The sequence below is a fragment of the Dermacentor silvarum genome, chromosome 3 (assembly GCF_013339745.2).
Source record: "Dermacentor silvarum isolate Dsil-2018 chromosome 3, BIME_Dsil_1.4, whole genome shotgun sequence".
Classification (NCBI taxonomy): Eukaryota; Metazoa; Arthropoda; class Arachnida; order Ixodida; family Ixodidae; genus Dermacentor; species Dermacentor silvarum.
In genome coordinates this window covers 129720954-129739256 of record NC_051156.1, presented here as the reverse complement: position 1 = coordinate 129739256, position 18303 = coordinate 129720954, and the positions used below count along the sequence as shown (strand labels likewise).

The following is an 18303-nucleotide window of genomic DNA, read 5'->3' as shown; positions in this document are numbered from 1 at the left end:
ATTATACTAATCCATAAGATGAGAGACGTTAAAGAATTGAAGAATTATAGACCCATTAGCTTGCTTTCAGTACTGTATGAAATATTCGCCCAGATAATGTCCAATAGAATTACGGAAATACTTGAATTCAGTCAACCAAGAGAGAGAACAGGCTGGTTTCAGGAAGGGATATTCTGCGATGGATCATATCCATGTCATCAATCAGGTAATCGAGAAATCTGTGGAATAAAATCAACCTCTCTATATGGCTTTCATAGATTATGAAAAAAAATTTGATTCAATAGAGATACCAGCAGTCATACAGGCATTGCGTAATCAACGAGTAGAGGAGACATACGTGAACATCTTGGCAAATATCTACAAAGATTGTACAGCTACCTTCGTTCTCCACAAGAAAAATAGAAAGTTACCTATCAAGAAACGGGTCCGACAAGGAGACACAATATCTCCAATGCTATTGATTGCATGTTTAGAAGTATTCAAGCTCTTAGACTGGGAAGGCTTAGGAGTGAGGATCAATGGCGAATATCTCAGCAACTTTCGGTTTGCAGATGACATTGGGCTATTCAGCAACAATGCGGACGAATTACAGCAAATGATTGAGGATCTTAACTGAGAAAGTGTTAGATTGGGGTTGAAGATTAATCTGCAGAAGACAAAGGTAATGCTCGATAGCCTGGCATGGGAGCAAGAATTCAGGATCGCCAGTCAGCCTCTAGAGTCTGTAAAGGAGTACTTTTATCTAAGTCGATTACTCACATGGGACCCTAATCATGAGAACTAAATTTACAGAAGAATAAAGTTGGGTTGGATTGCATACGGCAGGCATTACCAAATCCTGACTGGGAGCTGACCACTGTCGTTGAAAAGAAAAAGTGTACAATCATTGCATTCTAACGGTGCTAACATACGGGGCAGACACTTGGAGTTTAACAAAGAAGCTCGAGAACAAGTTACGGATCGTACAAAGAGTGATGGAACGAAAAATGTCAGGCCTAGCGTTAAGAGACAGAAAGAGAGCGGTGTGGATCAGAAAACAAACGGGGATAGCCGATATTTTAGCTGACATTAAGCGGAAAAAATGGAGCTGGACTGGCCATGTAATGCATAGGATGGATACCCGTCGACCATTAGAGTTAAAGAATGAATAACAAGAGAAGGGAAGCACAGTCGAGGACCGCAGAAAACTAGGTGGGGTAATGAAGTTGGGAAATTTTCAGGCCTAAATTGGAATGAGCTAGCGCCAGACACGGGTAATTGGAGATCACAGGGAGAGGCCTTCTTCCTGCAGTGGATATAAATATAGGCTGCTGCTGCTGCTGATGATGATCTAGGTTATGGGTCCACGATGCCGCAAGGCGCGTTCTGGCAGGGTGAATACCTATCGACGGGTTCTACAAGATCAAGTTCAAACAATTTTACAGCAAAGATGCATAAGGCTGGCCGATTCGTTTGTCCGTCGCCTGTACGCAGAAACTATCACAATCAGCAATGGCTCGATCTTCGTCGTCGTCTTCCACAGCTGGCTCCATTGCCGCTCATCATTCCATCGTAGAATTTCATTTCTCTTCTGTCGTCGTAATGGGGAGGCCGCGTTTACGGGGGTATGAGCTTTTGCTTAAGGGGCTATGAGCCACTCGTTGTTTTACCGTGACGAACTGATTTAATTTTGAAGCAATTTAATTTTGAAGAATCGCAAGCAGCAATGCGACAACGGTGCACTGCTGGCATACCGTCAGTGACGTCGTTTTCTCCGTTTTGCAGCCGAATGTGTGTGTAACCTCATTAAGGAACACAAAGACGTTACCAATAATTGAGAAAGACATCAATGTAGCGTCGGGATTTACACAGCGTTAAAAACCGGGGCCGCACGTTTCAAGTGAGCTGGTGAACCATCTGTACGGAGTGCTTGGGCGGTGATATCTTTGTACTGCCCCACACACTCGGTTATCTGTTCATGTCGTATGTAATAATTTCAAGTATTTAATATACCGGGTGTTCAAAATTAAGCTTCACGGAATTTTTAAAAATTGCCTGTGGCAGGTAGCATAATTCTTATCATTGAGCTGAGTTACTCGAAGAGGCGGACATAAGTAGCACGATAAATCGAAACACATATTCAACTAATTAACAAAACTGGAATAATTAACTCCATAGTTAAATACTTTACGACACATATTGCAATATACAAATTGTAGCCAGTCAGTTTGCAAGACGCATCCACTTGAAATGAATTTCCAGGATGACTCCAGGTTCGAGACATTATTTCCCAAAGTGTGGAACAAGATGCATGGGCGTTTGAGTTATTCTTGTGCTTCAATGTATAAAAAATTATTTTATTTTAAGAAGTAACTGGAACAACAGTGCATTTTTACGGTGAGTTTGATGGCGCATATCTCCAAACTGGTGTCATTCATGAAATACATTCCAAGTGGATACGCCTGACATGCTCACCGGCTACAATTAGTAAATTGCAATATGCGCCGTAAAGTAATTAACTAAGACGTTAATTAGTGAATTTTTGTTATTCAGTTGAGTATGTGTTTCGATTTATCGTGCTACTAATCACCGCCTCATCGAATAGCCCAGTTCCATTATAAGAATTATGCCATCTGCCACAGGCGATTTCACGATTTCAGAAAATTCTGTAAAGCTTAAAAATGAACACCCTGTATGTTTCTGGGGTATATAAAATCTTTTAACAATAGTTTTTATGATGATAATGCCGCATCAAAACCGGGCGGTAGCACATGCCATGACACATTTTTTTGCCATCTGTTGGCGTAGCGGCACAAAAATTAAACATAATTCGGCAGTTTTAAGTGCCAGAACAACGATTTGACTATGAGACATGCCGTAGTCAGAGATTCCGGATTATATTTCATGACCTGGGGTTCTTTAACGTGCACACAATGCATGGTACACGGGCGTTTTCGCATTTCAGTCCCATCGAAATACGGCCCCCCTAGGGCTTAGTAGCACTACGGCATATCCACTAAGCCATCATGGCAGGTGGTGGAGCAGCGTACGACATAGGGTTGGGGCGGAGCATTTTTCCGGGGACCGTTGAGTATCCCTTCCTAGTGCGTTTGAAGCCTTTCTTGTGATTATTATTTTTGAGCGCTCACAGTTTCATTGACTTATTAAGAATACAGAACGCACCATGCCACGCTCCTGTGCTTTAAAGCTATCAGATAGTGGCACATACTGTTAAGCTCGCAGGTAGTGTTAAAAATAGTTCGAGTTTTCTTGGCTTTGTGATCTGCGCTAGTAGTTGTGCATCTGATAGATGAATACAAGCGCAACGAACTGATGGATGATATTTTATCCAAGCGGCACCTTTATATGAATATTTCACTCATTTTCCGGTTTGTATGTTTCCGGCCGTCTATATGAGGATATTCAACTTTGTACGCCAGGTATCCAGTAAATATATAGGAGTGGACCCTGTAACACGGACGTAGAAAGAGGACGTCACAAGCACTGTACTGTGAACTTGGTTTATTTGATGATGGCCGCTCATAGACATGCATGTTTACTTTTGCGCAAAGGGATCCACTGAAATCCACACGTGTTTAAAGACAGGAATGTACAAAGTAAATTTCACTGCCGCATAGAACCATCGATGTGTCAGTGATACACATTTCTCCATTTTTCTTGATATAAAATGCTTCTAGCAGCTCTCGAGCTGTTTTATCGCGACCCGTCCATTAGAACTTTGTACTCATTAATTCTCGGCTCAAAGCCGGCACGTGCTTCCCTCGAGCAGGCTTGGCCGTGATCTGGAAGATGGGCGCCTTTTTCCGTTAACGAGCGCTGTTATTCACCTAGGTATTCATTGAGCGACGTCCCGTCTGCCTTACGGAAACTTAGCCGCGTGAGAGTGGGATTTCTTAAACTACCATTGTGCTTCATTGTACGCAGCCTGTTTTGTGCTTTATTATCTGTTGTGGTACCGGTGGGAACTCAGAGGCTAGCAAGCTTTCGGGGAGACGAGAATAACACGTCCACCCCGTACTAATTGGCCATCCTAATTCGCCAGGTTTTGGGAGGTTTTATGCACCTATGGTATTACTATCGGTCCATAAGGCTTCGCGATTCACAAATGGCATCAGAATATGCAGCAGGTCACACAAGAAAGTTATCGCTGATATATTCACGATCATGGTCGATGATTTCTGCCACAATAATATTCTGTATACAGCCGTGTAACATTTTGTTTTATTTTTCCGTACCAGGATTCGGTATCGGAGTCGTCGCCACCATGCTGCAAGTCATCATAAGCATGTACTTCAAGCGGTACAGAGGTACCGCTCACGGCATCATGTTTGCCGGCTCCACAGCGTGCGCATTCTTCTACCCTCAGCTCCTGCTCTTCCTGAGAAACACTTACGGCTTCCGTGGAAGCCTCCTTCTTTATGGTGCCATCCTCATGCACATGTTCGCCTTAAGCTTCGTGTTTCGCGAACCCTCTTGGGTTTCCAGTGAGAGACTCGAGAAAAGACGTCCGACAGTAGCAAGTCTACCGACCTTTCCAGTTTCTGAAAGCGAAACTCGACGGCCATCGAAGCTACGTCGGTCATCGTGCCCCATTATTGAACTAGAGTCCCGGCGCTCAAAAGAAGCACGTCGGCCATCGTTTCCTGCTAGTGGTCTGGAAGCTCGATGCGAGACACGAGCGCTTCGGCCGTCGAACCTTGTTACTGAACTGGAAACGAGCTGCACAACTGTGGCGGTCTCCACCTCGCGGGCTGTGCTCCAAAGTGTTCGCGAAGTCTTCAAGTGTGGCACGTTCTACGCGCTCATTGTTACTTGGCTAGTGCTCTGCTACAACACGGATATCTTCTTCTCCACGATAGTGGACCTCGCTTTGGACAAAGGCGTACCTCTACGGGACGCTGTGGCCCTTATCCCTTACTTCTCAATAACGGACCTTGTGGGAAGGGTGTTCTTGCCGCTACTGGCAGATCGCAAGTACCTGCGGCGCACGACCTTGATGGTTATAAACTACGTTCTTCTTGGTGCGGCGGTGGTGTCGGTGCCGTTCACCGATCGGTACGGCGCTTTGGTTGGTGCGTCTCTGTGCGTCGCTATGTTCATGGGCTGCGGCATGACTATGCACAGCGTTATGATGGCGGACTATTTGGGCCTGGAGCGGCTAGCCGTGGGGTACAGTATCATGGGGGCCATCTGCGGACCATTGCTACTGGGAAAGCCTCCGCTTGTAGGTGAGCATCATGTTTATTACGATATATTTAAGCGTGCTAGCCTTCACGTGTCATAAGAATTCGTATCGGGAGACAGGAAACTAGTGCAAGCTATAAATGGGGATCGTATCGAGACTACCATTACAGATTATGCTATTTACTTCGAGATTAAGTCCGCGGGCACCTTGACCTCGTAGGCGTCGCACACGCGCCTCCCGTGTTTAGAGCTGCCACCGTCTGCCTTCTGGAAAGAGAAGTCCCACTAATTCAAGTAATGTTTGTTCTGGCAGTTTTGCTGAAAAAAAAGGTACGCTCGGAAAACTCTTAGCACATATGTCGAAAAATATAATACGAAAAAATAGCTTTGATAGTTTGTTGTGCAGATCAAAGGAATATTTTGTAGTTTGTTTTTACGTTAAATAATAGGGAAGAGCAGCATGTAATAAAGGAAATGAAGGACACGGATCCGGATTCTATAGTCTTGTTTGAGTGTCGCCAGCAGCAGATGTATTCACAGCACGTACGCATTTCTGAGAAGTTGTCCATAAGTGTTACTGTTATGATATATAATTTCCCACTGAAATTTCTGCTCAGCCAATGGACATACGTGAGCTAGAACCCTGTGATCGCAGCTAACTTAGCCTGCTGGATTTCGTTTATCATTATACTGAAAAAACTTTACGCGGCTAAGTTGTGTTTACGAATTGAATTACTTTACTTGACTCTTTGCATTACATTTGAGCGAGATCAATGTATGTGCTAGGTCCCATTGCGTCAGTGAAAATCACTTATTCCTGGTGACGTATCCGGAATAGGGTAGATCGTTTTGGTTACTCAAACATCGATCAAGGCGTGCGTGACGCAGAGTTGAGATCTTTTATTACGACGGCAACTCGAGTGCACATAAAGTCTTGCATTTCCTAGCGCAGGATAGCCTACGGGACTCAGACCTTGTTAACGGCCCTGTCTTTCATTGATCCTGTCTTGGTCATCGGCATATATGTGTCAGCGTATTACCTAGTCATGACTGAATTCCGGCGAAAAATTTTGAGGATAAACGTGCAGCACCAATGCAATTTATTCATTCATGCAGATAATAAGTGAAGCAAATGCCACTTGCACGGTGTCCCTGCTGAACAAGGTCACCTAGGGTCGCCATAGTATAGCACACATGTCATTCATCTCGCAACTTTCGTTACTGTAGATAAGCTGAGTAGGCATTCACTTCTCATTTGCGCAAACACTCGTGTAGATTATCTGTGAGTATAATGAGAATCCGAGTATCTGTGGTTGCATAGTGTATTCGAAGAACAAGTAAGTTGCATCTAGGTGCGTGTAGTTCTAATATAATTTCAAGTTTATAACCCTATACAGCGAGCTGCTCTGGCTGTATAGTCTCTCTTTCTCTGGATAGAGAGAAAGCGAGAGAATAATCTTTATTGAGACCAGCACGTGACCGTATAGAGATGTACACATTATTTTATTGTGTTCCTGAATTATGCGCGACTGTTATTATGGGGTACTCATAGTTTCCGTAGTTTCTAGTGCATAGACTACTCATCCGCCCGTGAGGTTGAGAGCTGCACGGTGTCTATAGGGCGTGCCGTTTAACTTCTCTGGAATAGTGCATGCGCAAACAAGATTTGCGGGCAGTGTTTTACAATGCTCGTTTTCATCGCTAGCGATTTTATATTCATTCTAGCGCATAGATACGACGTGCTCTGACAAAGAAATAAGAAATAAAGAAATACAACACAAACGGGAAGAAAAAAAAACAAGCCTTGCTCTAGGTGACCGCTAACCAAATTCTTTAAAAATGTATCCTCCAGTCCTGCTTTTGAGGAGGTCGGAAAGGAAACGAAAATGTTTTCAGTAAAAATAACTGCTTTACAGCAGCTTTTATGATTTCTACGCTTTAACACAAAATAAAACCTCGTGTATGAAGTTAACCGTAGTCCTTCCATGGCAAACACACCAATCGGCAGAGGATGATGGCTATTTTCGATTTAAGAATTAAATAATAATTTGTGCTCACTCGAATAGATTAACCCCCCAAAAATAGCCAGATAACCAAGTACACTTTTGACTAGATTAGTTTTTCAAAAAAATGGAAATGAGCCTTATATGATTCAGTTATGCACGATTCCGTGTAGCATATGGCCGTGTGGCCACGCTGGGACGAAATTGGCTATGCGCATTCACCTTCGCATTTATAAAAGAAGGTATCGTGCTGCAATGTCTCTCACTGCTTGGCAAACGAAGTGCTGTTTCTTCCACGCTTTTTTTGTTCGTTTGACACGTCTCCTTTTTTTCGGCGATGTTATCTCGGACAAACAGTGATGTACTTGCCTCAATTAAGGTGGCGTATGTGGCGTGCGGTGCGTCTTGTTACTGGCCTCATTGTTTGGGAAAGATTCTTTAGGACCCTTCTTCGAAATTTAGTTATTGAATGGTTAGAAGGTTTAGTTGGATCTTCTATTCGTAGCTGTTTCTTCTACTTACTCAACATTCGGTATATTCGCAAGCGAAGAAGGGCTCACAAAGCTAACTGCCTAATTAAATTAATTGTAAGATTTTACCCAATAGCCAAGCTATCATTATAAGGTACACTACAGAGGTTTACTCGGGAAAACATTTTGACCACCTTGGGTTAATTAATGTGCACCTAAATCGATGTACCCCAGCATTTCCGCACTTTAGCCCCATTAAAAAGTGGGGCCGCCGCGCCCGGGATTCGATCCTGCGACCTCAAGATCAGCGACACAACACCATAACCACCGGGCTACCGCGTCATCAAGACTCATGGCAGTTCCCACGCCGCTATTAGGCAACGTGTCCTTCTAAACAAAGAAAGAAAGAAGAGAAGAACTGCTCTACGTGTCGTCACACCCCTTAAATTTTGTTATTGTATTAAATTAATTATTATTAATTCAATCTGAGTTTCTTGATTTTATTGAAACAGATAACACTACGTTATAGAGCGCCAGCTTCATAGATATTTGGAAATTTATGTTTCGCTATAAATTGGAATAATTCATCCATTTCGTGGCCAGTCCCTTAAAGTGGTAGGAGCCACACTGCGAGATAGGCGACAACAACAACTACCTTGAGACAGCGTCAGTAAATGCGATCTGTAAACACCTCGCATCCGACGTAAGATCGCTTTCTCTATGTATTAGGGTGCACGTGTGAATAAGTTAAAGTTTAGTTGAATAATTCATATTCACTTCGTGTGCGATTGAACAGTATGAAAAGCTATATTTTCTAGCATTTGACTTTGCCAAACTGTCGGACCTAGTACAGTGGTTGCAAAAAGCGTTGGTGTCCAACCCCTGCATGCAGCACTTGTAGCGTTACCGCAATACAAAGTTGACTTGGTTAGATTTCGCAAATTCAGCTTAGAAATATATTTGTTAACAAAAGCCCACTGCAGTGAAGCCCTTTTTGCCAGTGTCGGTAATTCCATTTCGGGTCATCAACTATTTAGGGTATTGCATCATATATTGTTGCTTTATAGCTTTCATTTTTATAATTTATTGTGCGATTTAAACTTGCTCTTGTAAAATACTTCATTAAATTGCAGAAGCTGCTGGAATAATGTTTATTGTAGTATTAAATTTTATTGATTATCGTATGGTATTGGGCATTAGCCAAGCCTTGCATGCTGCTGGGTGTGTCTGGTTGTCACGTTTCCTCAACCTCCTCTTAAGAGTTTATTCCGTGATTAGGTGAGGTACACTGTTGCTGCGGTTATCATCAAAATAAACTTGAATTCAAAGCCATACTACGCACACCTTCTACGTGTCGTTCGCGCACAAGCTGTAGAGTTCAGTGGACACTAGTTAATCGCTTACAAACCAAACTTCACGGGTTTGAGTATTTAATTATTCAGCGTACCTTTCACTTAATTGCCGAAAAATATTTTCTTGACCCCACCATTTTTGTCCCACTATGAAGGAACCTCCAATGCATATTTGTGAGCACTTGAGTCATACGCCCACTTAGGGTTGCATGATCAAATTCATACAGCTTGCACTTGATTTTGCCGTAATGTCTGACCTGGAAAAAAACTCATCATTCCTGTTTTTCTGTTTCAGGTCTCTTCAGGGACAATCTTGGCTCGTACGATGCGATGTTTTGGCTTCTGGGAAGCCTGTGTATTTTTGTCGGCTTGATGTGGATGATTGTGTCGTGGTTCGAAAGGAAGAAAGTTCGCAACTGGGAACTGGACATTGCCAGAAATATGCCATGCATGTTGCACATGTGAGGATTTAAGCCACCTAGAACAACTTATTTTAGTAAAAAAAAATAAAAATAAGCGACTACTACCACCACATCCAACTCCAGGCAGTCCAGAGGGCCCTCGACATCGCAACGGGATTTCGCCTCCCGGTGCCATCGTGGGCGCAGCCACCGACTTGACCTGAGGGAGCCTTCGGCTCCCCCTGGCCAGTTTCTCAGGACCAATAAAAGTTCTTGTCACCGTCACCGGACACAATGTTGTTCATTGTATATGAGGTGGCCTTTGTAACCACCATTACCCCTTTAGGAACTATACTTCTCGCGCCAAAGGTAAATGTTCTTCGTGAGTGATTTTTTCTACTTTAGCTATCAACTTGCTTCAGCATTATGCTCGAATATTGTAGATGCAGGTGAAATGTTATAACGTGTGGTACTTGAACGGCGTTCTCAAGTGTTGTTCGAAGGCGTGTAGCAAGTCGTGATGCCGGGAGCCAGAAAATCTGACGTTGGCACTTTTTCGAATGTTGCCACGTTCGTCCTATTGAGTTTAACACCAGGCCGTCCCAAAGGAAAACCGTGGTCAGCTGAAACCTTTGATACACCACTGGGCCATAAAACTATTTTCTTATGTAAAGGTCTTCAGAGTTAAAATATCCGTAATTCTAATAAACATTTCATGCGAATGCTGCTGGCACAATTGGTTTATACGCTTGGGTGGGCATACCTTCGGGAACGAGTAGAGCCAACAAGCACAATGTTATGAAGAAGTTGTTAATGAAGTTCCTAACTTTGCGATTATCGTGCGTGCTTGTATTGCAAATTTGAAAACAATCATATGCGAAGACAACTCGAATTTATTTGACACGTTAAGCGCTTGTGTTCCGATCCAGACATTCGCCATCAAAGTTAATGCTGTTTAGCATTTGTAGGCGGCCGTCTCGATTCAAAGGTGAACCTCCTATGCGACGCAGACAACTGTTTATTGCGGTGGAAAGGGAGAACCCGTCTCGTTTTGACAGCCGAGAGCTGGAGCGCACAAAAGCGCACCTGTCATCAGCTCCGCCTGGCGTTTCGACTGACGTGCTATACGGAGTGAACTGCGTCACGGGTGGGCGTTAGCCTTGGTGCTGGGACTCCCGCCTTCTGAGGCGAAATGAACGTATTGAACGTCTGTAAATTGCGCTTTTGCAATAACAGAAGTGTGCGCCTAATAGACAGCTTTAGTATGGCGTAAAATGCTTGCCTTAGCGTCAGCGTGTACCGCACGCTAAACCTTCGCTGGACGCTATTAGATGGAGTTTTAGCATAGCGTAAAACAACGATGCGCCGTCGCGGCAGCAGTTCGCATCCCCCTAAGTGGAGGCAAATGTTCACTTTTTTAGCTTAAAAACTGGGAAATTAACTGTGGCAAGTGCTACACCGAAGGACGTGGACTCCAACATGCGATTCATACGCAATATTTCGGCAAGAACAGTGCAGCGGTGAGTGCAAAACCTTTTTTCGAACATACGTAGGTAAATATTCAACATCCTGTAGTTTACCGGAACGCTTTCCTTAGGCGTAGGGGTGTGCCAAACCGAGAATCGATATCGAAAAGAAGGTTGTGTTACCGTCCGTTGTTCATTGCCGGAGCAAGAACACCCGAAGCTAAAACCTGCAGCACCCTTTATTGCCACTCAGCGAGTTCTACCAGGCAGCAGGACGAGAGGATAGGAACGAAGCGGGCAGCCGTCACCTCGTGGGTGCCGCCATGTTTTCTACGCTAAGCAAACTTTGCGAGCGTTAGCGTCTCCCGCTAAATTCCTAAAATGGCGGAGGCACGCGATGGCGTTCTGCGCGTGCTTTATGTGGCCCCGCTATATTTTAGCGTTGAGCGTGGTGCCACTTACGCTATACTAAAACTGCCAGATGTGATTTGGTGAGCCAGAAAGGGCGCTAAAATGAAAAACAGGTGACGTGCACTGCTATGAAGTAACCGCACTCACTGATATCACTGATTTTAATAGCCTCTGCACTTATCCGGTAGATGCTGACCAATAAACAATTAAGAACTATGTACATAGTACTGTGGAGGGACTACGTAATTACTTAACTTGGCAAGTTTTCAGAATTGTTTATGGAACAAAGCTGTTGAAATATGATAGAGTACATTGAAATAAGTGAGATCATATAGGTGTGACGGAGCTGAGCTTCCGGGGAGAAATTCCGGAAAGCTTTTGTTTTAACGACATATACTAAAATTAGTTGGCATCATTGTCGGCGCCGGCCGCTCCTTTTGGTACGCCAAGCAAAACAAAAGAGCGATAAAGTGAAATATCCTGACGACACTGACATAGTACTAACATTTGGAAAGGTTACACAAGAAAGCAGTAAGGCCATTAAAAGACATACACAGTACCGTAAACGAGTGGGCGTGCGCAAAAAAGCCTGAAAACACATGCGTAAGTTTTGTTTGTTTGTTTGTTAAGTTAAGGTTTGTTAACATGTACAAAGCAAGACATAAAAACATATAACAACGCGAGAAGTGAGCTACACGCATCCAACACACTATAGAACCCCTGTTATTCTAAGAAAATGTTATAGTGGGGACGACCATGGGGGGATGCATTTAGTAATAACCAAGCACATTTCTTTAAAAAAACTTTCTCAAAGCCAGAAGTTATTTCTGTAGCTCTATCTATTATCAGTCATGGTCCAAGTGCTTTTTGTTATGTTTTGTTTCAGAGTGATATGTCCGCGGTCTAACAACATTAAATGAGCCAGTCTACGCGTTGCGGTATCGTGCGGCGTGCACATTAGAAGAAGGTGCTGTACGTATTAATCAGCCTGGCCATAACGGCGCGGCGGACTGGCAATTCGTTGAATCCTGTGCAAAAGGAGGCGCATACGTGCTGTTCTAAGCTGCAGAAGTTATAATAGAGATACAAAGTTTATACGAAGTTAACAAAGTTAACACAGTTTTTATAAAGTTTCTACAAAATGACAAACAGTGCCCAGACCTTGATTTATACGCACAGCTAATCTCAAAGAAATTCTAATAAACGCTGCATTGCCGCAAGCGCAGGAATTTGTCCCCCGCTCAGCACCAAACTCTTAAGCACATCGCGGAAGAAAGGATATTGTAATAAAACCAACAGACAAAGGTGGCAGTATAGTAATCTAACCTAAGAAAAGTACAAAAATGAGGCTTTGACACAACTCAGCAACCACATCCATTACAGGAAAGTCGACTCTGACCCAAGTTGAGACTACAGCAACCTTGTGCAAAGTACAATAGCGGAGCTCCGGTGCAACGATCTAATCACCCAGTCGGAATATCGCTTCATGATAACCCTGAACAAAGAAGCAGGCCGCTTTTGTCTTCTTCCTAAGATACATAAGGTTCCCGTAGAAGAAATATTTAGAGCAGAAATTCCAGGTCGGCCTATAGTGTCTAATGTATACTGAAGAAGAACGAGCAGTAAACACTGCTTCGAGAAAGACGAGGACGACGAGTTGGTCGAAAAATTGCGCCAGTGTTGCCTGAGCTGTTTAACCTCTCGCTGCAGCGCCCTACGTTCTAATTAATTAAACCAGAGCGCCTCTATACACTAATAACAACACACTTACCGATTAATTATCTCACTTCTTAAAACACCACCTGTCAAACAACCCGACCACCCTCCCGTCTTTTGTTCAAGAGCCGCCCCAGTTCCTTCGAATTATCGACTGCGTTAACGCCAACCAAATCCTTCCGATCACGCTATTCTAGTCTGTTTAGATGTTTCTGTGCTTTACGCTGATATACCGATGAGTGAAGGAATCGAATGTGTATCGAAGTCCCTAGCCGTCAATCCTCAAGCGCACGCTCCTGAAGTGTCCCTGTCACTCCTTAAGTTAGTCCTCACGCTCAGCTATTTCGAATTCGATTCTACTCACTAGATGCAAACTTTCGGCAGAAGCATGGCAACACCATTCTCTCCCACGTATGCAAATATTTTGATGGGACCGCTTGAATCAAACCTGACGAAATTGTACCGTTTAAAACCCTATCCCTATCTGCGTTTAATTGACGACATATTCGTAATATGGGAACACGGCACAATCGCGCTAACCGGCCTAACTAGCCATTTCAACCGCTTTCACCTGAGTATTCAATCTACTGCGCACCACTCTCCTAGTCAAATGAACTTCCTCAACACGACGGTTTACATAGAAAATGGAAAACTGAGAACTAAAGTTTACCGGAAGCCTACGGATAGCCAGCAATATTTAGACTAGAACAGTCATCACCCTCGACACTGCAAACGAGGAATTTTTGTCGGACAACGGATACGAATAAGAAGAATCTGTAGTGAAGACAAAGATTATATCCACCATCTAAATCACCTTAAAGCAACGCTAACAGAAGGGAACTATCCACAAATTTCGACAGGCCTTATGATGTCACGTCAAGATAGAAGAGGCAGTCGGAATAAGCTAAGAAACAACCGACACCTGAATCTGAGAGACCGCCAGCCTTTCTAAGAAAATATTCTAATGCCCTCCCAAACGTAAACAACATCCTACGAAATTACCACCCAAAATTATCAAGTAACGAGCATCTAAGAAAAGCGTTCCCGGTGATACCAAGGGTTACCTATCGCCGCAACAGAAACATTAAAGACATGTTAGTGCACGCAAAAGTCAGCCAACATGATTCCCCCATAATAAATACATGTTCTCGCCCCAGGCGCAAAACCTGCAGGCATCTTCAAAGTGACCTAAAATTAAAAGCAACGGAAATAGCTATACATACTAAGTGAAAACTAACTTTACTTGCACTACTTCCGAAGTAATTTATATGCTCGAGAGTTCCTTCTGTAACAAACATAATTTCGGCCAAACGGGACAATACATGAACGTCAGCTTAAACGGACATCGCGCAAACACAGCTAAAAAGCTTCCCAAAACCGCCGCTGAGCATTTCAACCAACCGGATCATAACTTTGATAAACTAGAAGAATAAATATTACCACATATTACAGGTAAATTTCTGTTCTGCACGAGACAGAAAATACAGAAAATCATACCTACTACATCAATTTAAGACATTGCAACCAATAGGCTTAAACGTTTCAAAGGGAGCTTTAAAATCTATTCGTTATGGGAAATTCCAAATATTGTCTACAGCAATTAGTTATTTTGCATTGGGTTCCTTAGTTTTCTTTTTCCTTTTTTTTAGGTTGTCAATAATCCAACCTCCCCACCTCCGTTTTCTTTCTTTCATTCCATTCGTTCGTTTATATGTTTATTCGCAATTTTTTTGCCACGATAACCATTTTGTGCCGCTTCCTTAATTCTCTATTTCAGAGAGAGGATAGTTCAGTGACCTCCAGTGGGTAAATTAGCCCTCCTATGTCGTTCGGGCCCCTTCCACGAAAAGAGGAACCCACAGTGACACGTCAACCGGCTGGCACCATCGCCCCCAACACACCCTGGCTCGTTACCTCGACCACCCGCCTTACCCTCTGTCCCCTTTAGAAGAACCGTACCTGTATATTCTGCGCCGAGGAGAGCACATGTCACCTTGAAAAAGACAAGTCCACTTGTCGAAACGTTGACTCTAGCTTTCACCATGTTCTCGCTTTGCTCAATGTAGTGGCGGGATGGACTATTTATGTTACGATCTACAAAGAATAAATATGAGCACTTCGATTTGTGATCAAACCAGATGTTTGTGCTAAGTCCACGTATCTGTCTCAGCGACAGGCGAATTTGACTGTGGGTAAGAGGGAGATTTACTGTATCTTCATATTCGTGCTCCCGTTTTGCAGCAGCGTCCGCTGCAGTGTTTCCAAGAGAATTACAGTGTCCTGGAATCCACTCATACGCTGTAATCTGATTTCCTGAACTGGCTTTTGAGTATACATTTATGTTTCCCTCTATACAAAACTTGTATTCAGCGTTTTTCGGTCTGGGCTATTTATTGACGTATTGACGTTGGGGAGCCATGGGAACCAGTAAAGATAGCCCATTCCTGTGTAATCTCCACTAACGCCATGAAGCACTAGGCAGAAAGGATTGTAAATAGTTCAGCGACTGTAAAAGATGCCACTGGAGATAATCTAAACTTTTTTTTTAGTTTAAGGTCCAGTATGGTGAATGCACGTACATACGAATTATTTTGGCATGGTCCGTCCGTATACACATGAATATACTGTGGATATAAGCAGTTAATTTCGAAAAATGCAGTTTGTGGCGTAGCTATCATGAACAAATCTCTCTTGGGTATGAGACCCTCGACAGATAATTCTATCTTGGGCGCTGACAGCATCCAATGGGCATAACCGTGATCCATTCTGCGTACTTCTAAACTGGGTAATAAAGTTGCATGGTCCTGAATAACCTTTTGGCTTTCACTTTTGTTTCTTTCATGACGACACCTTAATGGATGTCCTCTGTGTTGCGTAAGGATGCGGTACGCGTGTGTACAACTTTCATCTGTTCGCGTAACTGTAAAATGTGGATGACGATCCTCAGCGATATCAAGAAGATTCGACGTCGCTCGGAGGCCAAGGCACTCTCTAATCCCTCTTGCCAATAAACGTTGCCGTCTCTCCTCCGAAAGTCGCAATAAAGCGTGGAGAATGGGCACCGGGCAAGCTATTTATGACTTTATCAGTGCATCGTGAACTTGCAGTAGTGATGAAGCTGATCCCCCCAATGTGGTGCTCGGCTTTAATTCTGCCGGGAAAGGTATCAACGCGCATCCGCAAAATGAGCAGCCGGTTCTTCAGACAAGACTTAGACTGTTAATGTTTTTGTGCGCTGTGACAGGTGCCCTTCACCTAGAGCTAACGTCAAATGTGACTGCAGCGACTACGCTTCCTACCTGTGGTCGATTTGCCGCGCGGCGATGTGTCCCGGCAATGTTGTACTGAGGCAACACTGAGAAATTTCACGATTGTGTGAGAAGCTTCAATACATTTGTCACTGAGCTGCGTACGCATGCCACCACAATGCCATTATAGCGCATGTTTGTCGCAGAACGAACTCCCTTGTAAGGCGGATGTTTCGATCAACCAAAGATCGATGTTCCGATCAACCTTATTCAATCAACCAAAGACACCTTGAAACGGTGTCAATAGAGTGCAGCAGACTGGACGCCGATAGCCTCACCATCATTTTAAGCAAAGTGCAGGACGTTATCAACGGCAGACTTGTGGCATATCCTCGAGGACGACGCCAACGAGTCGTAGCTCTGATTGAGCAACGGCATAGAAATTTCACTTTGGATAGATTGGCAATTAATTAGTAATATTATACTTCTGAAGCAATCTTCGCAATGATTGAGGGTTGGCAGCGAACTCTTTTCCTAGTGGGAGCCTTTAAGTAGCATCAAACCATACTACTCGCGCTCATGGTGGCTAGCTGATATGACGTAAGCCCCAGCACGTCGCCTGCGAGATTTTGCAGAGTTCCGCGAACAGCTGTGGGCGGTGCCTAATCTTCGAGGTCTTACCGAGGTTCGCAGTAATAGCGACATTTTTTTCTGTTTCCTTATAAAAAAACACCTCTATTTGAGACCATTGCGTGGCCTGTTCACTTGTGTTTCTAACGTGAAATCAAATGCTTACAATACTTGAAAATAGGGTTTAAACTACGCGAAACTGATCACTTTCTACTTAGAAAACGAGCAATTAACATCCTAAAGAATGTTGCTATAGCATAGACATGGACACATGTTCAATGATAACGACGTTCCCAATGCCGGTAGTGTCTCGCCACGGAACTCTAGCAGAGATGAAAAAGCGCTTATCTACTACTTCTGATATGCGCGCGTTCTACTACTACTATCTACTAATTATGATCTACTATTTTTGTCGTCGGCTGAAGACGTGGTTCGACGGCTAAAGACGTTGTCGTGGCTGAAGACGTGGACGCAGGAGCGCGTCCAAGATTCTGCCAACGTGCATCATGCGAATGATATCATCAGGCCAGCACGGCTAGTCCTTGAACATCAAGGTACTGATGGCCCGCCTCCGGTGACCATGGTGGAACCCAGCGAAGGTGAGAGCAAGAGACCTCGTCTTGAAGAAACTCAGAATCAAGATAACGACAATACTTCAAACTATGACTTAAGCGATTATGAAGACATTGAGTGTGATGAAGCACCTTTCACATCTGTGACCTACAAAAAGACAAGAAGTGAAGGAATCCCAGTCGTGTTCCGACCATCAGAAGAAGGACACACTTTTTGGCAAGTGAATCCAAATCGTGTTTCCTCAGAAGTTGTTTCGGCGGCAAAGGAAAAAAGTGCAGTCGTTCCGAGTAAACGGAGACGGCAGTTTCTCAGTGTCTGTTGCCTCTGTGGCATCGGCGAAAAACCTGCTTTTACTACAGGAAGTAGCAGGACTACAAGTTAAGCCCTACATACCGGCTTCGTACACTCGAAATGTCGGGAAGATTCATCACAATACACTGAAGGACAACTGCTCGAGTTTTTGAAAGATTTTGGAGTAATATCAGTCCGCCGCCAAGCAAGATACTATCGTTTGGAGGATGGTACAGTTAAATCCCGCTCTTTATACAGTGTAATCCTTCACTTCAGAGATACCAAGCCTATGCCTCAGAGAATCCACTTGGGTTCACACGCCACCCGGTGGAAGAGTACCTTGGTCCTGCGTTGAGGTGTTATAATTGTCAGAGGTTTGGACACCTGGCAAAAAACTGTCGCGGATCACGTCGATGTAAAATCTGCTCCGAGAACCATGAGCACACTGAATGCAAGTCTGTACGACAGCCTAAATGTGCAAATTGTATGGGTAACCATACGGCTTCCTTCTCAGGATGTCCACAGAATAAGGCCGCATCTATGCTACGCAAACATGAA

General features: G+C 43.8%; 2 protein-coding genes across 2 annotated transcripts in view; both read left to right on the top strand.

Moving 5' to 3' along the window:
• The window catches only part of LOC119445782 (monocarboxylate transporter 12), a 93019-nt gene extending 83494 nt beyond the window's left edge, over nt 1-9525 (top strand). The window contains exons 6-7 of the mRNA XM_049663616.1: nt 4239-5228; nt 9305-9525. Of these exons, the coding sequence (XP_049519573.1) occupies nt 4239-5228; nt 9305-9474 (1160 nt within the window). The 3' untranslated portion in view covers nt 9475-9525. The remainder of the gene's footprint in view (nt 1-4238; nt 5229-9304) is intronic.
• Nucleotides 9526-9673: 148 nt separating this feature from the next.
• Nucleotides 9674-18303, top strand: part of LOC119445780 (monocarboxylate transporter 12-like) — a 95402-nt gene continuing 86772 nt past the window's right edge. The window contains exon 1 of the mRNA XM_049663615.1: nt 9674-10930. Coding sequence (XP_049519572.1) covers nt 10890-10930 — 41 coding nt within the window. The 5' untranslated portion in view covers nt 9674-10889. The remainder of the gene's footprint in view (nt 10931-18303) is intronic.